General features: G+C 35.8%; 3 protein-coding genes across 6 annotated transcripts; 2 read left to right on the forward strand and 1 right to left on the reverse strand.

The window, feature by feature from the left end:
* Positions 1–40: 40 nt before the first annotated feature.
* On the forward strand, positions 41–7177 carry LOC307153891 (uncharacterized protein). 2 transcript variants are annotated; one of them, XM_079863647.1, is made up of 4 exons: positions 41–98; positions 4182–4375; positions 4583–4663; positions 6057–7177. In XM_079863647.1, exons 2-4 carry the CDS (start codon positions 4182–4184, stop codon positions 6157–6159), a joined length of 378 nt encoding a protein of 125 aa, XP_079719773.1. In that variant the 5' UTR covers positions 41–98; the 3' UTR covers positions 6160–7177. The 2 variants fall into 2 exon arrangements, with proteins under 2 accessions (XP_079719773.1, XP_079719772.1); XM_079863646.1 differs by lacking the exon at positions 41–98 and adding an exon at positions 3788–3900 and having other exon boundaries at positions 6057–7106.
* rrs1 (ribosome biogenesis regulator 1 homolog) lies at positions 891–2545 on the forward strand. Its single transcript, XM_079863645.1, has one exon. It carries the CDS (start codon positions 932–934, stop codon positions 1976–1978), a length of 1047 nt encoding a protein of 348 aa, XP_079719771.1. The 5' UTR covers positions 891–931; the 3' UTR covers positions 1979–2545.
* Positions 7178–11266: 4089 nt separating the features above from the next.
* mybl1 (v-myb avian myeloblastosis viral oncogene homolog-like 1) lies at positions 11267–25680 on the reverse strand. 3 transcript variants are annotated; one of them, XM_079863898.1, is made up of 16 exons: positions 25283–25674; positions 22594–22693; positions 22324–22395; positions 21548–21640; positions 20191–20411; positions 19900–20086; positions 19201–19278; positions 18715–18813; positions 17854–18084; positions 16852–17199; positions 16621–16760; positions 16414–16528; positions 15372–15482; positions 15143–15256; positions 14846–15025; positions 11267–13422 (listed from the first exon to the last, which is right to left on the reverse strand). In XM_079863898.1, the coding sequence occupies exons 1-16, from the start codon at positions 25303–25305 to the stop codon at positions 13297–13299; spliced, it is 2238 nt and encodes a 745-aa protein (XP_079720024.1). In that variant the 5' UTR covers positions 25306–25674; the 3' UTR covers positions 11267–13296. The 3 variants fall into 3 exon arrangements, with proteins under 3 accessions (XP_079720024.1, XP_079720026.1, XP_079720025.1); XM_079863900.1 differs by lacking the exon at positions 18715–18813 and having other exon boundaries at positions 15143–15253; positions 25283–25680; XM_079863899.1 differs by lacking the exon at positions 18715–18813 and having other exon boundaries at positions 25283–25676.
* Between the last annotated feature and the right edge of the window lie 359 nt (positions 25681–26039).

Here is a 26039-nt window from a genome sequence, read left to right on the forward strand (position 1 = left end):
AGCAAAGATACGACAGCTTTCCTAAGTCACCAACGCGCCTGGCGCTGATCACCTGCTGAGAACACAGCCGCGGGAACAAAGCGCTCGTGCGTATATAGGTCAGTTTGTCACATACCTACATATTGTTTATTTGACTAATAACCACACAAATACAAAACACAATCAGTTTAACAATAAAAATACTAAAAGCATGAACTAAACAACATGAAGCATTTTTACATTCGTTTCCCTTTAAAATGATTGGAAAATTACATTTTACAGTATATGTTTGTTGTTGTTATATCTTTATTCTAAACAGTAACGTTAACCATATTCGTCTATTTACTACTTCTGTGGTTTGTATTTTAGTGTTCTTCAAAAGACTCGAAATAATCTGAACATATTTACATAGCAGTGATAAATATAAATAGATTTAATAGGCTATAGAACAAAGAAGTTCGGTTAAGCTATACGATTCACACATTCTCGGAGTGAATCAATGAATCATTGTTTGGTTGAATCATATCTCCGAACACTCAAGGTAACTTCTGACCTATGGACATTTTATTCATTCTGAACACAAAATTCGACTCTGGTGGGACTCGAACCCACAACCTTTGAATGACCCCATTCTTCAATCTAGAAGTCCAATGCGCTATCCATTGCGCCACAGAGCCGATGAGACGCCTCGCTAGTTTGTCGGTACTCCTCCTGACTTCCGAAGAGTACTTTATTTTGTAACAATAATAAATAGACACTACTATATTACATTTATTATTTTTCCTAAACCTTTGTGTGCAAAACACGATTACATTCATTTTATATATATTTTTACAAATATATCTGAGTTTTTGAAAAAGTGAGTTTTCAAGTCCTTTATTTTGAAATAAAGTCCTTCCGCTTTTGCAGCAGCACATGTGAGAAAACCACGTTGTGTGTCATTAGAACCAAAATGGCTTCGTGCAGCATAGAAGACGTGCTCGCTAAAGCAGAAAGAGACGAGGCTGAAAAACTAAGAAGTATTACAGTAAACAAAGAGTTGGATCTCGAATTTGACCCGGGTAATTTGCTTGCGTTTGATAAGAACCGGATAGATACTCGAGAATTTAAAGACAACAAAGGGGAAGACTTTCTACGCTCTTTAGCGAGAGATAACACACAACTTCTCATCAACGAGATATGGAAACTTCCAACAGAAAAGGTTGAAGAAGTAATCGTCGCCAAGCTACCAGATCCAACCACACCATTACCCAGGGAAAAGCCTGCACCGAAACCAAAGCCTCCTACAAAATGGGAACAGTTTGCCAAGCTGAAGGGCATTCAGAAGAAAAAGAAGACCAACATTGTGTGGGATGAAGTTCACAAGGAATGGAAGAGGCGATGGGGTTACAAACGTGCCAATGATGACACCAAGGAATGGCTGATAGAGGTCCCAGTGACTGCAGATCCCAACGAGGACCAGTTTGCAAAAAGGAATAAAGCCAAGAAAGAGAGAGTGGCCAGGAATGAGTACAACAGACTCAAGAACGTCGCCAGAGCTCAGAAGATCAAGGTGCCTGGAATGGGGCTCGCTCCCACCCCTCAGCAGTCCAAATCAGAGCTGGCACAAGCTGTCAGTGTTGCCAAGATTTCCACAGCCTCTGTTGGTAAATTCCAGGAGAAACTGCCCAAGGAGAAAACGTCCAAAAACACTGGGAAAAAGAGAAAATTCCAGCCTCTTATTGGTGACTTTGGTAGTGAGAAACAAAAACAGCTGGATTTACTAAAAGTAATGGACAGTAAGAAGCCACGGCTTGATGTCACGAAAGCTGTGAATAAGCAAATGAGGGAAGAGGACAGGGAATCGGCTCAAAAGAGCAAGAAAAGCTTTGGAAAGAAGGGACGAAAGGGTAACATGTCTGGTAAAGGTAAAGGAAAAGGAAAAGGAATGGCTGGTGGAAAAGGAAAGGGTCCCAAAGGCAAAGGACGGAAACCTAACATGAAGCAAGGAAAGCGCTAAAATCTACAGCAGTGTGGACTTTCTACTGTAAAATCCTATATATATTGTACACATGATGTCAACCTGTCCTGTCATATGAAATCATAACTTTGAGTGCCTTGGTGCTGGAGTTTGAATCTGTACAATATGGTTGTATTTTGATGTTCAGATTTACCGTCTTTATAAATGTCATGATGCAGTGCTGGACTGAAGATAATTTGACTTTTTCATGTTGTATGGTGTGATTTAATATTGCCACCTGTTAGTGATTTCACAATAAATTTAAATCTTCTCTGATATGTCAAATGTTCTTCGTTGAGTCTTGCAAATATTTCACCAAAAAAGTTCAAATATTAAAAGCATGTTATTATGATTTGCATAATACAATATGTGCTGTAATATAATAATGAGAATCATTATGCCTGGATACAATATTTTTATAAATTAAATTATAGATAATACAAACATCTAATGCTGAAGATTACTACTATGTGTAAATAATTTGTGATTTAAAATGTATTACTTCAAGAATGGACATGCTTGATTATAATAAAACAAGTGCAAAACTACTTCATAAAAATAATTTTTCTTTATAAATATGTTGTGTGTGTTTATATATATACACTATAAGCTTTTTGAGTTCACCGTTAGCAGTTGTGTCAGCAACATGTTAATATCCAAATATGCTTCTAATCTCTTATTTCTTGCATTTGTTCATTTCTGGACTGCGTACATAACTATATTAGTTGTTCCATTAAGGAATAAATGGAGTTTAATTTTCAAACCATATTGATAGTCCTGGAAATGTTAGCATAATCTGGTTCGCTGATTACTTCTAAGAACTTAAACGGGTCTGTACTTCTCGCATGCTAGCATACTGAAATGGTTATTTGCCATTTAATATCAGAATATTAATTTTTATTAATTAAACATTTTAAAATCAATACCTGGAGGTACATTCATGTAATGCATCCAAATGCATTTTTAATTAATTGCGTTGGTTAAAAATCTAAGAAATTAATAAATGTACTGCAATGACCTCATATAAAATGTAGACATTTGACCAAGCTAAACTAATTAAACAACATTTATGTCTTGATTTGTTGTAGTTCTTGATTGATTATGAGGCAATTATTAGTTGCATATTACTTTAATGATGTAGTAATTTAATGCGAATTAAATTACCATAAATACCCTCACCCATCCACCAAATGAAAAACAAGACGCCATATGTTCAAAATATTGATGTGTCTACAGAATTGGTGGCTCTTCCTAAGCAAAATCATACCCTGTTCTTGAGTTGATGGATGGTGTTTGACCACCAACACCATCTCAGATCAGCTGGGGGGCGTTGGGAGGGGAAGTACCCATCTGTTGACTGCTGTCAGGCTTGCAAAGCATCATTAGTCAAACAATAACGATACAAACACCCCACGCCAATGGACAGAAATATAGGGCACACTTAATGCCAAAATCAAGTAGCACTGCTGTGCTGAGGATGCAGGGTGTGTATTGATACACTAGTTGGTTGGTTAGTTATTGCAATATACATTGTACTCTATACTCTGACATACCTTAAAAACCCAAAATAAATAAGTAATGTGTTTGCATGAGTGCTTGGAAATATTTGCAGAATCTAAATAATTTTTTGCAAAAATGTACATATTTATCTTCATCATATTCATTTCGGAACTCAAAAATGCATGCAGCATCATCCACAGTATATTATCAAAAGATACTGTTGCAGAAGATCTGGGTTGATGTCAAGTAAGCCCTAAATATCAGCAGCAGTGGATTAGTGAGCAGCGTTTATTTAGGACAGATACAGAAACAGAGGGATCTCTGTCAGTGGATCTCACAAACAGGCCTCCGGATGCAACAGCACATTTACATGCAAAGCAATGGACAGTTTGAGGTTTTCACAACCGTTTTCTCTCCACAAGGTTTGTCCTTTGCGATTTAGCATGTGTTTTGCCTATTTGTGCTTATTTATGCATATTTGAGTTGTCTAATGTTTGAGTATTATTGCATTTGTTGATATGTTAAACACATTAGAAAACAAATTTGTTTTAACAATGTGGACAATCCAATGCATAAATAACAATTACATTTTAAATGTTTTGCATTTCTGTGCATTCCTGTTTTAACTTGGGGTTTGGAGGGGGGGGGGGAATCCATATTTAATTCTTAAACCGGAGTATATAATTCATAATCTGTCCACTAGATGGTGGTAACACACTGCTACACGCCTCAATGGCCGGACCAGGGCCAGACCATGGACATATTAAATATATGTCTATGGGCCAGACGACTCAGAGAGGGTGACGTCATTGAGGTACTCTTAAAGCATGAATCGAGGTGGACCGGGCGCGTGCAGGACAGCCAGCAGGGGCTTCTTCCCTGTCCCATGTGTCTCAGGTTAGGTCTGAGTCATGACAAACATATCAATGTAATAACTAAGCTCAGACAGTGACAAAAGCTTTATTTTATGAACGTGCATAATTTCATACACTATATTCCTCCTGCATCATATTTGTTACATAAATTGGTAAATGTTAGCACAGTACGAGAGTGCAGCTAATCTGGTCTCTTTGTGATTTAAAGCTTTTGTTTATGTTCCTAAAGGCATGAGCTCACTAAGAATGGCTTACGACGGCACAGTTCAAACCAAGCTGGGACTGTCGTGATCCTTGGGGAGGGCACGGGGTGCGTATAATGCCACCATACATAATGAGTCTGCAAATTACACAAGTTGACGCCCGTCGACCCCCACCGACACACACGGGCAGCTGCTCCCCCTCCCAGCATCACACTCCCCAAACAGGTGGCTCATAGCTCATTAGCTAACAATGCACACAGATAGCACACAGGCCTGATCGATTCTTGCACAATGAACCCTTCCCGGTGGCTTTTATGCATTTTATATACACTGGTCAAAAGTTTGTAATAATCAAGGGTTTTTTTTATGTTTTTGAAGGAAGTCTCTTTTGCTCAAAGGCTGCATTTATTTGATCAAAAATTCAGTTATCAGAAATAATGTGAAATATTTATTACAATTGAAAAGACCCGTTTTCTGGGCAACGATTAATCGCGATTAATCACATCCAAAATAAACGTTTGTGTTTACATAATATATGTGTGTGTACTGTGTATTATAATTTTGTATATATAAATACAGTATACACTCATACACAACCATTCATGTATATATTTAAGACATATTTGCATAAATGTATTGTATATATATTTATACATAATTTATAGAAATATAAATATTTTACATATAAATAACTATTTTTTCTTAAATGTATACATGCATGTGTGTGTATTTACATATACAAAATAATTATACACAGTACACACACATATTTTATGTAAACACAAACTTTTATTTTGGATGCGATTAATCGTTGCCCAGCACTAATTTTAATGTATTTTAAAATGTAAGTTACTCAATGATGACAGCGCTGAAATTTCACCAGCCATTACTCAATATGTGTCTCAATATTGACACTAATAAGAAATGTTAAATGAGCAACAAGTCAGTATTAAACTGATTTCTGAAGGATCATGTGACACACAATTCAGCTTTACATCACAGGAATAAATTACACTTTATAATATATTCAAATAAAAACATAATATTTCACAATATTACTTTTCCTGTATTTTTCATCAAATAAATGCAGCCTTGGTGCGACTTATTTACAAAAACAATAAAAAATCTTAATTATTCCAAACTTTTAACTGATACTGCATAAAATGAGCAGGAAACATGTTTGCATACTGTTCTGAATTCAATGGAAAGTCTTTTCATGCCATTTCTCAACCAATAAACAACGCTGCCAGTGCAATTACACACATTTCACAAGCATGAATTCCTATGTGATGACTCTCTGCGTTCGAGAGACTATGTGGTCTTGTTCTGAGCGGTCAAGGTGTGGCGGATTAAACCTCGCTGTGGTCTTTTGATTGGTGATGGTTTAGGACCAATACTGAACAGCCTGTCACTTATCTCCCCTCGTCAAAGCTCTGGAATCTGGGTCATCGGGAATAAACAGGTCCTTTGTGCTTGTTGTTTCCTCTTTGTGTTCCCCAGCAGAGGCAGGCTACAAGTCCCCTGGGGGAAAGATAGGGAGGAGGGTGCTTTCCTGGCGCTCAGACGTGAGGCCCGGGCACACAGCTCTCCCAACATGCTGTAGAGAATCTTGTCCAAGCACTGTAGGAAAAGCCACTGCCAGGAGGCCACCAATGGGGCTTCTGAGGCTGATTGAATGACTCCTTTACAGAAGGCTTAGGAGAAGTAGTACTGTAGCTGTTTTGTGTATGTGCATTCTTAATAGCCACGTTGACTCATTAACAACCCTGTGATACTATACTGGGGGAGACTGGGGGCAATTATTCTGCTTTGTAACTCACAGACCAGTGATGTTTTGGTGTAAGGAACATGTACAGTATGTGCCAAAAGTAACAGCATCATCAACATATTTGCATTTAGAAAGAATTTATTGTAATATTGAATTTTATAAGTCATAATGTTACAACCTGCAACATTGGTTGAGGGCAATTGTAACACACTATTAAACAACTTTTTCCTTTTTTTTTTTTTTTTTACCACACTGTATATTAATAAATGCTCACCTCAAAATAGTAATTTCATTGCTCAATATTTGTTTTATATTTTATTTATAAATATTTGAAGGATTTGATGTAATTAACTGCAGTTTTTTTGCACTGATATACTGTTTGTCACTCAAATTTAGATTTTTACTTATAATCCCTATTTGTGTTTTTTTGTGTTTGTTTTTAAATTAATACATTAATCCTAAGAAACATATTTCTATGCATTTGTGGATTTTTATATGTATGTGTGTTATGCATATTTGGTCACACTTTAGATTAGGGTACAATTTTTACTATATATGACTTTTGCCTCAAACTCCTATTACTGCTTATTAATAGGTAGTAAGGTTATTGTTAAGTTTAGGTATTAGGTAGGATGAAGGGATGTAGAATATGGTCATGCAGAATTGCATTAATATGTGCTTTATAAGTATAGCCTACATAAGCAACAGTTAATTGGACCCTAAACTAAAGTTGTTACCGTATATTTTTATATATTACCTATAATAAATTCTTGATTGCTGTGAATTAAAGAAAACAACTTTTTTTTTGGGCTTGTGGCACAGAAAAGGTCTGACCAATAAACATGTCAAACTTATCAACCACTAACATATATTTAATGTAACAACAATTATCTTCCCCTAGACCAGTCTGGCTGCTAAATCAAATCCCTGTACTTCAGTTTGAAATGAAGTGCTCATCATGCACACTATATATTATAAGATTAACTTTTGCTATACTGTTTCCTTTGACTCAGCCCCAGTAAATGACTTCTCTCAGGTTTTATCTTAATAAGATGCTTTGGCCATCTGCTGAGCTTGGCTTACTGGTCACAATGATTTCAGCTTTTCTCCTGGACCCTTTTGCAGGGCTCTTACAGAATTTAATTAATCCTAATCTATTGATGCAGTGACTGTTGATGTCATATTGATGTGCAACTGCATTTCAGAAAATTCAAAAAATGCAAAAGAGTAAATAAGGTATGAATACAGTGAACAGCTGCAGTGATCTCGCAGCATCTGTCACCTGCAGCTCACCTGAGGAACAGCTGCTAGTCTGCCCCACCCATAACACCATCCCATTGACCAGGTGCCTCTTCACCAGGACAGACATTTCAAACAGGAAAAATCTGTCTTGACCCAGTTTTGGTGTTGCATCCTATAAAAATGCTGGTTGTCAACCCGTGTTTGGGTCAAATATGTACAAACCAAACCGTAGGGTTTAAAGTTAAATTAAACATTTTTGGGGGGGTCTCTAAACTTTCTAACTTAGAATTAAAAAAACTCAAAAAAGTAATTGCGACTTTTTATCTGACAATTCCAAGTTCATATTTCACAATTTTTGAGTTTAGATCTCACAATAATTACTTTATTTTTTAAAGTTTATTATGAGTTTCTATCTCATAATTCTTGCTTTTTGTTGTGAAAATCACGAAATACTTTTTGTAAATTAAATATTAGTATTGTAAATACAAAATGAAATTTACCAAAACATTTTGTGAAGAAAATAGCATTTCATGATACAGACAAATCCTTTCGTCCACAAAATTAGTCACCCCTTAAAATAGATATAAACTCAGAATTGAGGGAGAAAAAAAGTTTAATTCCAAGATGTAAACTGAGATTTTGTGGGGGAAAAAAAGCAAGATATACACTGTAAAATAATATTGTTTGTTTAACTTAAAGTAAGTATAGCCTAACCTGGTTGCCTTAAAATTAAGCTCATTGAAATAAAATAAAAATGAGTTAATACAGTGAAAGAGATTGGTTTAATCAACAGAAACTCAAAATATTGTGTTATCTGAACCACATAAATAATCTAAGTTGATTTGACAAAAGAAAAAATGTTGTGATAACAAATTTAAAAAAAAAAGTTTTACAGTGTAAACATGCAATTATGTGGGGGAGGGAATCAAAATTGTGAGATATAAACAAAAATTATTTTTGCAAAATGTTAATTCAAAATTGCAAGGAAGAAAGTCAGAATTGAGTGTTATAAACTCAATTCTGAGAAAGAAAGTCAGAATTGTGAGATGTTAACTCAAAATAACTAAAATATTAACTAGGAATTGTGAGAAATAAAGTCAGAATTGTAAGATAAAAAGTCGCAGTCACCTTTATTTATTTTTTTAATATAATTTTGTGGCATAAATGGCCTGCATGCTAAACTGTGTGCACAGCAGAATCATTCATAGGCTGCTTACTACATGAAGCGCAGTAGCCTACACTATAGGCCTCTGTTGAGTTTAATGGCAAGGGCCCCTTTTGCTCTCGAAACTCAAAAATCACCTATGAGCTTATTTATAGCAAGTCTCTACAGTATAGCTATGTGCCTGGCCAGCTCAGTGTCCACACTCTCAGCAGTCAGCCAGTCATAAACAGTGGAAAGACTGACCTATATTAATAGGCACCTTTGGCAGCAGAGCAACACGCTTGAGTTTCCCGCCTGAAATGTGGGTGCCTGCCAGATGACTAGGTCTGTCACTGCTGCGATAGCCTACCATCTGCTGTCTACTGCACACAATGGCAGGCAATGTGCACACAGTCCCAAGGGAGGGGCTTCAAGGGATGGCTCTGTACCACATGCTGCACTGGGACACCTCAAAACACACACACACACATCCATTTATGGAAGTGTGCATTATAGTGGTATTCCCTCATGGGCTATATGAAAGCTCAATATTACAGTAAAATAGAAATCATATTAGGAAAAAGAGTGACCAATATTAATTCGGGGTGGTTGATATTGATATTAATGTAAGTTTGACAAACCTCACTCACAAATTACATTTCTTTTATCATTTACTCAACCACATGTGGTTCCAAACATGTAGGCATCTCTTTTGCTCTATGTAGAATAATATATTTTTAGAAATATTTTTGTTTGTGTGTCATTGGTAGGCTATAACCAAAATGGTTTGGTAAGCAACATTCTTCAAAATAATTTATTTTGTGTTCTCCAGGTTAAAGAAAGTCAACAGGTTTTGAACATCATGAGGGTGAAAAAATGATGACGGAGTTTTCATTTTCGGTTTAACTAACCCTTTAATTACACAGAAAATGCTTCATTTTACGACGGACATCACTGAAAATAATAATAAGTAGCAGTTCAGTCATTGAGTCAGTCAAGTAATGTTACAGTAACCTGGCGGATTCAGTGAGTTCATTTAGTGAAGGATTCGTGAAAGGCGCGAACTTAAGCTTTTTGAACGATTCATTAAAAGAACCGACTCAAAAGAGTTATTTGTTCGCGATTCAATTTGACTATGCTGTATTTTTGATTCAATAAAAAGAACCAGTTCATAAGAGTCATTTGCTCTTAAATAGGAACATACTGTTTGTTTCTGCGAAGCAGCTGGCGATTGGCGAAGTCTTCTCTGTAGAAAGATGTTTTTTGTTGTTGCCATTATTATGCGGTAGTCTGTCTTTTAAGCTAAGCTTATTATATAGGCTATAGACCTAAGTAGCCTAAGACTGACAATTTCCATTCACTCTAGAAAGTAGGCAATGAACAGGCTATTAGATAAATATGATTTCTTCTGTAGATTCGTCACCACTGAGTAGTAGCCTACAGTTAGCCAATGAATTTGAGCATGACTTTTCATTTGTTCGCGCTACTGGATAAGGATATTAAAAGGTAATTTTCCTCGATGTGCATTAATAAAAAAAAAAAAAAAAAAAAAAAACATTAATACACATTTATAATAAATTTTTTAGACCAACGTATAAATAGACAAAATTGACTATTCACTACATAAATATCAGTCTTTATTAAATTCCTTAATGTGTTCCCATTGTTCTAAATCTTCTTAGCCTACATAAAGCCATCACAAATAGTCAGCATTTTATCAGCTGACCAACAGAGTAGGCTAATTTTACAACTTGAAGACCAATAATCACCTCAATCAAGGTCAAGGCTTGGATTTCACCCTAAAGATTAAAGTGCTTTCTAAATTTACACATCACTGTCAGGGTGTACAACAGGTGTTTGTTTTGCGTTGAGCCAAAATGGCTACAGTAGCCATCAAGAACACAGTGCACTTTACAAAAGCCCAAACCAGCCATCCAATTTATCCCCAATGGGCTTTTGACATCTCTCAACCTGCACACTGACCATTTGAAAAATACAATAGTAAAGTGTTCTCTAAATTTGAAAGAAACATTTAAGAGCACATGTGTTATAGGCTTGTAATGGCCGTCAACAGCAGAAGGCATGTCAGTGGGGTCTTGCCCCCCTCTATTCAGGGGAAATTGAGTGAATGGGCCTGCAAAACCAACAGACATGCAGAACAATAGAGCCAAAAGACATTATTTCATGGCCGAGTGGGCCTCTTTAGAGAGAGCAGCTGACCTGTGGAGAGCTGTGTTGTTCAGGGAGGGTGTGGGTCCACGGACCCCAAAGGGTGGAGATTGCAGCACCCCCAGGTCTGGTGACAGGGGATGGCTGTCAACTCAAAGAGACCTCAACTTCCATTACTGCTGTAAACACCCAGCCTTCAGAAGAGAACAGGACTCTCTTGAGGTCTTTTACAGGGTGACATGAACATGACGGTGATTATTAGATGAAAAACTAGGTTCTGGGAAGGATGGAAGGACTGTCAATCAAAAAGTTAAATACTGTTTGAATCAGTTTCAGGGTGCAATTAAGAGAATAACCCACAACCTACAAAGAGAAATACAAACGTGGCACATTTGAAGAGCATATTTTTTTTAATTTTTAGGTATGTAAATGACAACATAGCTATTCAACAAGTTTGTTGTAATATCAGACAAGCAGGTAATAATTGCTTTTTACGGAAAATGTCAAATACATTACATTGCATGAGAAATGAGTATGTCAGTTAAAGTGTGCTGCTTGTTTTCATGCATGTCAGTTTGCTACATATACTTGCTTCCCTCAAGTCTACAGAAAAAAGGAAATAACAAAGACAAACATTTAGACAGTAAAATGAAGACAAACAAAGAAAAAAACACATTAAGCAGTTATCTACAATGTTATGTGAGCCAAAATAAATGAATCTCTCCGTAACGTAGATACGGTGATGGACACAATGTGTAGTGTTTCTCTGAATACAGATGGTGAGTTTTTGCATTTTATTATCTGGGTTACAATTAACAACAAGTAAACTTTTTACAAAATATCATTCTGTCTTATTAAATTATTAAAAACGTGTTAAAACCCCAATACGTAACGCTAATACTGCCGAATCCTTTAACATCAGGGACTGTTTTTTGCTCAGACAAACTTATCAATATAAATAACGTGGAACTATTTTACATGGGTTCTTCTCAGTATAAAATAATAAAACATGACATTTCATTCAACATTTCATCTCATATGAGAGCAAAGCAATTGTCCAACACTTCCTTCAGTCAATTGTGCTTGTATCCATTCCTGCGGTAACTCTCAGTAGCAGCGAGCAAAACCTTATGAACATTTTTCGAGAGCGAGAAAATGGGAGGAACTACGTTTACATCATTTCCCCTTCGGATGTTATCCTGACCCGTCAGTGTTAATGATATGTTTAAATACATTCAGCCACCACTAAAAATACCCACATACAACAAAACGTAAAGATACTAATGACAAACCAACATTTATACAATATTTAAAAGTGCAATTTCCCCACCTTTGGAGGTTGAATGCTGCTACTTTTATGGAAAACCAATTGGTGTAAAGAGGACGGAACCTTTGAAAGGATGTTAAATTTACTGTACAGGCCAAGAAATTAGTGGCAGTGTTATTGAAATCAGAAGTATGAGATGGAAGGTAGTCAAATCTTTAACAGAACAGAAATATAATTAGAGCATTTCTTTATATCTTTGAAATAAATAAATTAGTAAAGATTTAATAAATAGAACCTACAGCTCTAAACGAACAAATCTCACCTACGTATCTGTTCTTGGAACGTGTTATTTATAATGCGACGTGCGCATTGATATTGGTACCAAACATAATTTCGGCTAAGAGGAGAACAATTTCATAAGCAGCAACGATGCTAGATTCAGACTTCAGTTGCAAACACAAGTCGATTTTACGCCTCTCCAGATGTTCGAAGTATAATTCACTTCAACAACCTTCATTTTACAGCAAAAAATAATGGAAAACAAAAAACAAAATGATCGAGGTACCTTCCAGTAGACGTTAACTTAGCAAATTCACACTATACAATACATTCAGTGAGTGTCCTACTCGTAAAAATAATAATAAGCGGGGTGGAACATTTGTTACGTTTGGAGCGGAAACGATTACGCTGCAAGTGCTATCCAGTTACTCCTCAACACTGTCTCTGCTCCTCACCCTAACAAACAACCACAGTAGTGCAACACTGCCAGTGCTCCCCTATCCTTAACACCAGTCTCTAAAATCCTCTAAAAAGAGCTTAAAAACTATCTGAAAATGTCATTTATACGATTTAATCCTTCTTAAAAAAGTTCATTGAAAAGCAGCCCTTAAAATCAGCACACTTTTTACGGCTAAAAATGTAACTATGTTAAAATGCCGTTAGCTAAATACTGCAAATCTAGGGCTATTTGTATTTTGACTACATTTCCATACAAGTTTTTTTTAATCCTAAGCGATACATTGTTATATCAGTAGGTGTTAAGCAAACATCATAGTGAGTGTTTCTGTTTCCTACACCAGATTGTCGGAGAGGTTAAATGCCGGTGTGATAGAGGAAAAGAGGGAGGGTTGCTGTAGTGCAGAAGTGATGTTTAAAGGATGAGAGCTCTGGAAATGCAGGCGGTGGGGTTGGCGTTTAAGTAACGCCTGGCCTGCTCCGTCATGATCAGCTGATCCTCCGTTTTCCCAAAAACCACTGCCTCCCAATTGCTGTTGGCCTGTCGGATAAGAAAATAGGTATTTGAGATTGACCCAGTGTTATTATTGTTAGCTAAAACTGAATTATTTTTTCATTAACTGAAATAAAGCTGAAATAATGTAAAAAAAAAAAAAAAAAAAAAAAAAAAAATTCTTGGCAACTATCTGAAATAAAATAATTTTAAGTTGAAATAGTAAATAAAAATAAATGAAAGCTATATATAAACAAATGACATTAAATATTAAGGCCCCTATCTTGCACCCAGCGCAATTGACTTTGTACACCGACGCATGTATCATTCCTATTTTGCACCCGACGCACAGCGGACTTTTCCCTCCACAGACGCACGTCGGTAAATTAGGGAATGAACTTGCGCTCCCGGGGGTGGTTCAGCGAAAAGAGGAGGCGTGTTCCGGCACAAACGTTCCCTGGTGCTATTTTGCAGGTTTAGAAAACAATTCCGCTACTGACCAGGAAAAACCTAGTCTAAAGTCAGTGGCGCGTTGCGCATGTTATTCAAATGCTATTTAAGGGAAGGTGAGATGTCGCTCTGATTGGTTTATTTCACGTTACGCCCAAACCACACCTATGAATAATGAAGCTACTTCAGTTCAGACTAACCAATTTTAGATTTGCGTCGGGCGCAAGAGTCATTTATTCCGCCGGTATAATAGCAACAGCGCCTGAGATCCGCCCACAAAGTTATTTGCGTTTCGCGTTTGATACTTGCGTTTCAGATCGTTAAAATAGGGCCCTAAGTGTCATTGGCAATTATCTGAAATAAAATAGGTAAGTTGAAGTTCTAATAAAAAAATAAAAAATAAAATTAAAGCTATATAGAAATAGCACAAAAATTTACTACAACTTAAATTAAAAATAAAAGCTAATTCAAAATATGGATAAATACTACAATAGTATATAAATAATACTAAAATAACACTGGTTTGTCCACAAGGTTCAAAGGTCTCAAATTTGTGTATAATGAAGAAGAATAAGAACATAGGTATTTGAGTTTGACACAGTGTTTTTATTGTTTACTAAAACTATGATTTTTGTTGTTAACTGAAATTTAAGATTAAAAATGATTAGATTAAAATGATTAATTTAAAAACGTAAAAATAAATATTTTCTTGGCAACTACCTGAAAGTTTAAGTGCTAAATTAAAGCTATATAAAAAACAGAAAAAACACAAAAGCACATATAAAATTAAAATATAAATGGCAATCCAAAATAGTAGTATGTAAATAATACTGAAAAAACTGATTTGTCCAAAGGTCTCATGTTTATAACTAAAATTTCATTGAATTATAAACATTTCTGAGGATTATTTGAGTTAATGAGCGTTAATTATGTGTTAACTTGCAACACACTCAATATAAGGAGATTAATGTCATATCAGATCCTTTTCTCTTGATGGTCAGGGAACAAATAAATAAATTACCGGAGTGGGTGTTTGGTAAGGTGGGCTCCTTTGGGTCATGTTTTCTCTCTTGCCCTGTGGGCTAAGGGAACATACTAATGAAAGCGAATCCTTCAGTGATCTTGGAGAGCAACAATTCTCCTCTCTCTCTGTCAATGGCATCATTAGCATGGATCTGTTCAACAGGCCGTCACTGTGAGACTATGTGGAAAAAGAAGGGCGAAGATGGTGGGTGAAGAGGGAAAACAAAATTATTGTAAACTCAAAACAGAAAAACGCTAATGATCATTAGTTAGTAGAGTAGGATAATGGTCTTACCACGGCATTGTTGTTAATCTGCTGTTGGGGAAACAGCTGTACATTCAAACAGTCTTTTTCCCAGTTGTCCAATACCAGAGACTTTCTCACTTTCCTTGCAGGAGCTTCCATCTGCTTTGAACACCAAATGACACAGTTTAAAAATAATGAATGACGAAACCTTCTGAATATTTATACTAAACCCATTTGCATGACTATGAAAACAGGTATGTAAGCAAGTGGCCAGTACCTCGTAAGATCTGTACTGAAGCTGGTTCTGCACTTGTGTGAAGATGTCAGCCCCTGTTTCCTCTTTCAGAACCTCTCTGATGTCCTCCTCAAGAAGTGCCAGGGGCTGGGGCTGAACACACCAATGTAATGTATCAAAAGACAGATTAGCGACTGAAGCACTGAATAAACACATGAAGAGCCTTTATAGGTGAATCTCATGAAACCAGTCAAGTCATAATATTTAACCCTAAAATAAAGAAAAATAAAACCAGTTTTTAGACAATGTTTGTGACATTTTCTAATCAGGGTTGTTATTGTTAAAGAAAAATAATAAAACTATTAAAAATCAAAAACTTTAACTTAGTGTCAACTAACTGAAATATACAGATCCCCTCAGGGGACATGGTGGTGGAAAAAAATTAGATGCAAGAGAACCCAAAAGCATTGCCAAATTATTTTTATTCACATCCTATATTGTTTTCTTCACCATGTCCCTCCATAGAAATAAAATAAGTACTAGAATTACTAAAACTATAACTGAAATAAAATATACAATAATTGATTCTAATGAAAACTAAAAAAAAAAAAAAACTAAATATAATTATAAAATAAATAATACATTTAATATATAAAAATATTCAATATTCATTTTTTTTTTACATTTATACATAATACAAGTATTTGTTGAACTGCCTTTAATTTATGCAGATTTGATCAAAAATAAAGGTATATTACTGTATAAGGAATCTATTGAAAGTCATCATTACAAAAAAACTTAACAGTAAAACACCCTGACACACAGTAATGAGAATTTTGGGGTAAAATATGCTTAATTGTCATGAAAAATATCACAACGGTACATATAGGCTTTTTTATGTGTATCTTGCTGTAGCATTTTTTACAGCAATTTACAGATTTACTAACCGCTTGCGCCAACGCAAACCCTCTTTTGGTGTTAATAAACTACTGTCAGGATTTAGTAAAGACACACAGTGAAGAATTAGAGAAATTGCACGCTCACTTTAATTTGCTAGTTTAGTAAATCTGGCCCTAGGACTTACCACCATTCTTAATGGGCCATGCATCTTCTCCTGGGCAGCCAAGGCATTTTTGAAAGGGGTGGGTGTTCTTGGAGTGTGGATTATAATATTCTTATGGAGTTTCGGGGTCCTAAAACTGTGAAGACAAAATACTAGTTAGTTATTTCTTGATTCTGAAATTGTCAGCTCGTTATTCTCAAACAGCAGATGTGAAGAATAGGCCCTGACCCTGCGTTCTCCTTCTGGTGTTTTGGTGTGGTTTCTCTCTGGTGGGGTGTATTGAGGAGGCATTTCTGTCCACATACTGGAGTGGATGTAAGAGCAGGATTGTCGAGGCTCAAGGGCTCACCACCGGACACGTTGAAAAACTAAATGAAAAAAAGTTTTAACTTCAAGTTTGAATGAATCCACAAATTTCTGTGCTTTAAAAGTTATGAAATGTTATACATTTACCCATACCTGAGAGGGGGAGAATGGCAAGCCTTTGACAGGGGTGTTTTTTGGTGAGTTCCCACTGTTGTCTATAAAAGAACAGCAGTTCCTTTCATCTGCAGGTGACTGATCCTCTCTCTCTCTCCTCTTCTTTCTCATCATAGAAGCTGGTTGAGAGATGAATCTATTGGAAAGAGCCACAGACTTGCCCTGGCTCACTGCAGCACACTGCCTGCTCATCACTGGGACAGTTGGAGCATTTATTGAGTAGGCAAGGCTTTCTGTGCACCTCTCCTCAGTGGGGTTAGCGTGTTTTGGGGAGGAGCCTCTCTCAGAAAGATCAAAGCTGGTCACTTCACTCCAGGCCAAAGGGTCCTGCAGCATCAACACACACAAATTGTTCCATTACTTTTCATTAGGTGGCGAATAAAAACTGCATCTTTGATGTCATTTTACTAAACTTAAGAACTAAATTTACAATGCATATTGAGTAAATGATATGTAAACAATACCGATATTAGTAAAGTATTTAGTTTTTGTCAGAAATACAGTGAAAAATATATACATGAAATCTATAACATATATAACTTCATACCTAAGTAACCAAAGTAAATACTGCCTTTACCGATATTAGTAAAGTTTTTAGTTTTTGTCAGAAATACAGTGAAAAATAATATATACATGAAATCTATAACATATATAACTTCATACCTAACCAAAGTAAATACTGCCTTTAACATTCTTTAAGAGTGAAGTGTATAATTTGCCACTAGCAAGACTAAATTCAATTTCAAAAACAATTAATTTACCCATCATATCTTAAGGATATAGGTACAGTACTATATCTGTTATCGGATAAAATTATTGTTTTCATACATTATAATGCTGTGAAAATTCACTTGTATTCTTTATATTATATAACATGTTCATAATATATATATATGTATATATATATATATATATATATATATATATATATATATATATAGAGAGAGAGAGAGAGAGAGAGAGATGTAATTCTCTGCTTACTGAGTCAATGAGCTCCATGGTCTCTGCAAACTCTGGAATAGTCTCTAGTGTGGACAGCACAGCACTGGCCTCAGCAGCCAGGAACTTGCTAGGAGAGAGAGGCAGAGGCATCCTAGCAGGCTGGCCCTCCTCTAAACGGCACAGCTCCACCCCTCTGTCATCCACACTCTCTGTGGTGGTGACAGTATCATCCGGCAGGCTGTCTGACCAGCTGGAGTAGCTCTCAGGATTCTGTATTGGACCAAACCATTGAATTCAGTAAGGGAGTTTATGATAAGAAAAGACCAAAGGAAAACGATAAACTGCAGTGATGTGGAGGGGAGCGTTAAACTGCAAAATCAAACACACATCTGTGCCAATAAACCTATACTAATAATATCTGAGTTTATTACTTTTTGACCATAAGCTAAAATCTCTGGTAAACATTCAAGATATTAAGGTAACGATACTATGGCAATGATAACAGTAGGTTTGCTGACTATTGACAGGGAAACTGTGAATAATTAATTAAATTTAATAATAATATATAATAATAAATTAACTGTGCAAATTTACTATATTAATATGATTTTTTTAAAGATAACATTTTATAAAGATGCAGAAAATAATATAAACAATAAATAAGCGTAATAAAACAATTATATATTAAAAACATGCTTTTAATAAAAGCAAAACTTCATCAAAGCGGTTACTCTCTGTAGTTTTAGTAAATAAAACCACACAGGAGGGTGTGAGGCAGGGAGGCAGTGAAGGCAGGCAAGATTTACTAAGCACTGCTAGAAATGAAGGTATGGGGGAGTAAGATGGGAATGGAGGGACCAATAGCGCACTATTCTACGCGCACACACAAGTGTTTCTTACACGAGGGCCCGACCGTCTTCTGACTTCACTCTCAGCTGACATTAGCAACAGCTCTAGCTCCTTAATTCTTTTCTCTTTCTCTGGGTCGTCATGGCACGGCTGTGAGGAAGAAGAATCAGGAGGAAGAGGCGGAAAGAGAGACTGAGACAAAGTTTACTGATAATTTCACGAGACTTTTATGAGGTCCTGAATTTCACCAAGCAAAACCACCCAGGATGCTGATGTAGTTTATATTCAATGTACTAGATTAGATTAATGTCAATACTTTTCAATTCAAATTTGTATAACGGCATTGGTGAAATTCAGATATGGATCAGTTTAAAACACCACACCACACCACACACATGCAGATTAAACAATTACCAACAAACATATGAGTCGGATTTTATTTATTTATAGAAAAGACAAACAGACTTCAGAAAGCAGAAAGTTCAGAGATACAGAGGAGACTGAAGCATGCCGTGAGAACTGCACCATAGGACTTACCGTCATAAAGCTAGAGATCTCGACACTTATGTTTTCCATACACTGGTCGCTTTGTGAACCATACGGATATCTGGGCGGCTGCCAATCAAAAACAATAAGAAAGCTTGTATGTTTACTGAATACTTCATATCTAATATTTATTATATTAGGTATAAAAAGAGATAAACAGATCAATTCTGTCCAATCAAAAATTATTTTCATGTCATGGCCGATAACAGATAAATGGATGACAAATAAAAATTCTATACTATTTTGTCTAAATAAATTTAAAATAAAACACTTAAAAGTAAAATCAGTCATTTTTAATTATCAACTGACTTTGGACATCACAACATTTTAATATACAGTATAAAAATGGGTATTCATTTTAACAAAGATTACATTTAACAGTGTTATTAAACTATTAGTGTTTTAAAACATTAACATCAATTGAGCTTTAGATGACAGCAGAGGTAATCTAATTGTAAAAACTAGCAAGCATAATTAATATTAACCACTAGCAATATACATTAAAATAACTCTAATCTCACCAATATGGTATCAATATATTGTGCATCCCTAAATATAAATGATTATCTATAAAATCACTGGTAGCATGGTTTAGATAAACATTCTAGAACATCTACAAAGTGAAAAAATAAGTATGCCACACACTTTATGATACTGATGCAAACATAGCATTCTTGTGAGTGTTATTACCTGTGATTGGCTGCTCATGATCAGTTGATTCTGGCCATGTGAATATTCCACAGCTTGGCTGGATTTGGGACGTTTCTTCTGACCAGGGTCACTTCTGTAGCTCTTGCTGGCCTCCTGCAAGTAACCCTCATGTTCCACCTTCCTGCGCATGGTGGAGTTCCAATGATTCTTAATGGAGTTGTCTGTCCTATAAACGTACAGTAAGGTAAATGTCATTCTCTGGACTACACAAGAACACTGGTATTCTTCAATATTCTGTATAGCTTTAGAGTAAAAATAAGAGCTTGTTACCTTCCAGGCAGCAGCTTTGAGATCTCAGCCCAGCGGTTGCCCAGACGTTTATGTGCTTCATAGATAATTCGATCTTCTTCCTGGGTCCAGGAGGATTTCTTCACTTCTGGGTTGAGGTGATTGTGCCAGCGCTCTCGGCACTGTTTGCCAATGCGGCCCTGTAAGTGCTTGGCAATCACTGACCACCGTTTGGGCCCATACTTGTGAACTAACTCAATCACCTGTGGAGAGGTCAGAAACAAAGTACGGCACTAGGATTATAAAATATCCTCTTCATTTGGAACTCCATCCATATGAATATTTTGCCAAAATCTGTAAGGATGAACTCCAAATTATTGAATCTTGGCCAAATAAAAACAGTCAACCCTAGTCGCTGATATCTGATATCCCCTCTATTTTTATTTTCAAGAGCTAAACTAAATTCTAAACTATAGACTGCACATTTACATCATGATATTCAGTACCTTTCAAAAGTCTGTCGTCAGGCAGATTTGTTTTAAATAAATGAATGTTTTATTCAACAAGATGCGTTAAATTGATCAAAAGTGACAGTAAACATTTATAATGTGACAAAAGATTTCTATTTCTAAATAAATGCTGTTCTTTTGAACTTTGTATTCATCAAATGTTTCCATAAAAACATTAAGCAGCACAACTGTTTCAACATTGATAAAAAAACAATCAGCAGCAAATCATCATATTAGAATGATTTCTGAAGGATCATTTGACACCGAAGACTGGAGTAATGATGCTTAAAATTCAGCTTTGGAATAACAGGAATAAATTGCATTTTAAAATATACTTAAATGTTATTTTAAATTGTAATAACATTTCACAATGTTACTGATTTTACTGTATTTTTGATCAAATACATGCATCCTTTATGAGCATAAGAGACTTTCAAAATCGTTAAAAAAATCGGACTAACCCCAAACCTTTGGCTCGATGGTGTTTTAAGCCCCCAATGGCTCCTTAGAGGCAGCTAACCCTACCCTCAACCTTAAACCTACCCATCCCCTCGCTGCCTGGAAGGCGCCGTTGGGGGCTTAAAACACCAAACACCAAACCTTTGAATGGTAGTGTATGTACAACTTCAGTTTTACATTACCATTATGTAATGAACAGGGCAGAAAGAAACCTCTCGCATTTATAACAGCGTCAGTTCTTCTGAAATTTTGTCAAAAACAAAAGCTTTCAGTTCTATTGGTGGTAGAGGAGGAGGACAATGACTTTTGCATTCTAAAACTCAGAATCAAAACTAAGAGATCATCACACCCCTCCTAATCCTACATCTATCGCCATTTATCCATCCATCTCTGTCTTGCTCTGAGATCACAGAACACCCAGCTCGTCTTACCCTCTGATCCTCCTCTTTTGTCCAGGGTCCTTTCACCAGCTCCGGGTTGAGCACCTTTTGCCAACGGTGCTGACATTGACCATCTGTCCTTGTCTACCAAAGTGCAACAAAATCTCACATCAACACCTGCAGCTAGTACACATACACCTATAATAACATCTTTACTAACACAAAGACCTGTCACAAATAATACAACATAAATTGAACAATAGTTCTGCTGTAATTCTATCTAGTCTTTTCATTTGCAACAGTATTTTCAGTCTAAAGTTAGAACTTGATACGTGGCTCACCTTTTGCCTAATTTGTGTAAAATAGATTTGTTTTAAAGGTACACTATGTGAATTTTTAGCACTCTAGCAGTTAATAAACAAAACTACATGCATCTTGCAGAAGAACATTGTAGCCGGAGCTACACAGGTACTAGGCTACTCTGCAGCGGTTGGCGTCCCGCTCAGTCTAAAATAGTCTGAATATAAACACTTATGATATGCGTACTGAAGTTTTGGAAGATGGATTCATGATGTACTCACTTATGCATTTTTTAACAAAAAAAGTTGCATAGTGTTCCTTTAAATGTTTTACATTTTATTTTAATTTAAAATATTTCAGAAGACACTTCTGAAATTTAGTTCTTCCATAGAAAGATCATAAATATGTGAAAAAGTAAGCAATTCACTTTACACCTAGACCAGTTTTTAACATTCCAGCCACAGGTACACAATTTTAAAAACACTTTCAAAGTCATGATTTAGCATCTGATTCAGTGAGTTACTTACTGGGAAATAATTGGCAATTAATTTCCAAGCATCGGCTCCGTGCTGCTCAACAAGCTTCTTTAGCTTCTCATCCTGTTTGTGAAACAGAGATCATGAAGTTTTCCATCTCAGAAACAACTAGCCCACTGTGACAGAAGCACTAAGAGCACTGTAGCAATTCCCACCCCTTCCCGTTTCATCACTGAAACCCAAGGAGTAAGTATGATCTCATTTGAACTTAAAATAGCACATGTGGAATTGGTTGCAAATTAGAATTCATGTATTAAGTACCTCATCCCGGGACCATTTAATTTTGCTCAGGGTCTTTTTAGAATTCTTGGAGTCCTTGCTGTCAGGATCTGTAGAATGACGTTCATCATCCTCATCTTCACTGCAGCCATTAAACACAAACAGAAACACACACAGTCAAACACTATTAAAAGACAAATATCTATTCTGACACAAACCATTGAACAGACAAGCTTGATCAATCATCTGTAAAAACAAAATGCAAACAGTTTATAAATGCTGCTAGCTTGTTAAACAGGACATGCCTGAGTATAATTAGTCTGCAGGCAAGCAAAGCAAGCTACAAAATGAATTCCAGAAGTATTAAAATGATTCAAGTGCATTGGTTTTTGCATTTATACATAAATGTAAAGATTTTTGTTTTTATTTGAATATATAATATTTTTTCCATTATTCTAAAATCTACCCATTAAAATACATTCAAAAAAGAAAAAGAAGTTATTTTCACACAAGTAACTCAAAGTGACAGTCCAGACTTCAGCCTATAGTCTTGTTGCCTGGTAACATTTCACCAATGCAGTGAGGTAGAGAGTTTTTAATCAACACCATGTACTGGGTAGTTAAGTCTCCCTGGGATACCAGAGCACAAACTTAATGGAAAACCATTTATCAAATGATATAGGTCACTACCAACATACACAAAGCTCAAGCCTTATTTGTTGTAAAGCTAAAAGATTTTCTAGAAGATCAAGGAAGGAAGTCTGATCATTAAAGAAATATGCAACAGCTCATTCAACCAGAATGCCTTGCTGCAAAGTCTAAAGTTGTGAGGAAATGTGTTTAGGCTGAAGTCCAACTTTGACTAAAGTGGTACAAATATGGAAGTCCAAAATCCTTCTTGCTGCCAGTCTGCATGTTTATCATTGAAACATTGGCTCTCTGTATTACAAGCCATCAGATGAAAGAAGTGTTTCATTTAAGAAACATGATTTAGTATGATCTCCACCCTCAAGGAAGGGGTGAGGTGATAAACAAGCCCATTTTACTTCAGAGGTGATTTGCTTACATCATTCAGTCAGGAGGCAGACCAAACTGACCAAATCTGTACAAACGACAAATCCACTCAATCAGATTAAGGCCTTCAGCTGGTCTTCTTTTTGAAATTACATTCAGATATCTTCCATTAATGTCTGACACAGAAATTCACACACATTTTCCATAGACATAATGACTTTTATACAGTACAAACTGTATATTCTCTCCCCTTAAACCTACCCATCACAGAAAACTTTCTGCTTTTTTTACATTTTCAAAAAAGTATGATTTATAAGCTGTTTTCCTCATGGGGACCAAATAATGTCCCCACAAGTACATGGATTTCGGATATTACCATCTTTGTGGGGACATTTTGTCCACGTAATGTAGGTTTTACCAGAACACACACACATAGACACGTTAACATCTTCATTCATCCATAAATAACATCATGGTCATGTTTGTTTAGGCACAGCAAGCTGTAGGCTATGTCACCGTTCTTCATAAACATCATCGTTTGGAAAATCTGACTCACATAGTTTTATAAACCAAACTAGATGTGAATGAGTGTGCGAAAGCATTACGCACAAGATGAATATTCTTACTCCTTTATTATTATTCTAATACACATTAATATATAGTTTCATATTTATTGTGTATCTTAACACAAATCCATTTTTACAGCTAATCAAATTTATATATTTCCAGTCACTGTAACAAAACAAATTCCTCCTAAATCCCTCTAAATCATGGCAAATTATAAACTCATAATACCTTTTCAGATTTATGTAAGTGTAAAAATATTTCAAACATTTTTTTCTACATAAATGTTATGTTAGTAATCTGTAGTTATTATGTAATGCCCTATTAAGGCATCAGTACCCAACTGTTTCATCTAATACCATATAATCCTCTAAAGCTGGATCACTTGCACCTTCCCCCATTTCTGTTTTGTGACCACTCTTACTTGTAGATTAATTTAAAATACATTTAAAGTAAATTAAATTTAAATGACAAGTTTACAATTTAAAGTACATTTTATTTACTTGTGGCCAGTTTCGTTTAATATTTGGACTAAGATTACTTCAGGAATTATAAAATAGCCGGCTAGCATGCTAGTTCACTTACGGCTGTACTGTTCAGTTCAATAGAGAATGATCTCGGACAGGCTAACGGCTAGCATTCAGGCTAACACAATAAACTTATCTTAAACATTTGAAACTGTTTGACAAATGACAATTGGCATGAGGAAACATTATGGTAGAACTAACAATAAGAAATATGTTTTTTAAACACGAGTCAGTATTTAACTCATGAATCAACCTCGTTGATCAGCAGGTGCAACGTGATGCGTCATAGGGACCTGTCATTTCATGTTAAATATCATAATGTAATAACGTTTTAGATTATATTGTGCAGTTAAATTCTTAATTATTGTTATTTTGAGCTTCAATGTTGCCATAGCGATTTCTGTTGTGACACAAATATCTTAAAAACTCCAGATATATATATATATACTATACTATACATGATATATACGATCTCCCGATGTTTTAAGCTGGGCATCAACAAACGATCTGTACATTTGTACATAATCCATAAAATAACAATTATTATTCTCATTTAATTTAAGATTGATTTCGCTTTTTATATTTGATTTAGTTTACAAAGCACTGAGTAAGATCCATTATCTCACCTGCGAGACTTGATATTGGGCATGTCAACTGTGTTCAAATCCAGTTCTTTTCAAAAGAAAATGTCTTTAAAACATCCAATGTTGCAATTCTTCTTGAAATCAAAACACACAGATGACTTTTATCCACACATGCCACTGTCACACATGGGTATATTTTCCGCAAAAAGCTTCAGATCCGTACAGTCACATCCCCGAGAGCCCTAATGCAATAAATATGAGACAATGAAAAATGTCCTTCCAAAATTCTTATTATTAAATAATAAAAGTAAAAAATAGAAAACTTCTAACTTAGTGCGATCTCAAAATGGTAAAGGAAGAAAATCCATAAATATAGCTCTGTGTTAGTCTTGTCCGCATTGAACACACACCCCTCTGTACTGTCACCCTGTACTGTGTTCTCAGCGCGTGTGTTTTTTTCCACTCTTTCTGTTTCATTTTTTGTCCATCCCGCCGAATCTCGCGCCCAGCCTTCTTCCGGAAACGGGTTTGAATCTGCGCACGCGGCCTCGCCGCTGATTGGTGGAAAAAGGTAGGCGGAGCAGCGCGCTCTTGTTGTTGAACAGCAACTGGACTGTGACACTCGCTGACGCCCTTTTTTATTTGCATGCAGCAAGAGTTACTTAGTTTTACTTATTACTTAGTATGTTTACAGCTGAGAACTTTTTATATTTAAATAAACCAATTGAAGATATATTGTAGCGCTTTACTGGCAGGGTTTGAGTATTATAATGTTATATTACATAGCACTGCAAAATAA

The sequence above is a fragment of the Squalius cephalus genome (assembly GCF_949319135.1).
Source record: "Squalius cephalus genome assembly, chromosome: 25".
Lineage (NCBI taxonomy): Eukaryota > Metazoa > Chordata > Actinopteri > Cypriniformes > Leuciscidae > Squalius > Squalius cephalus.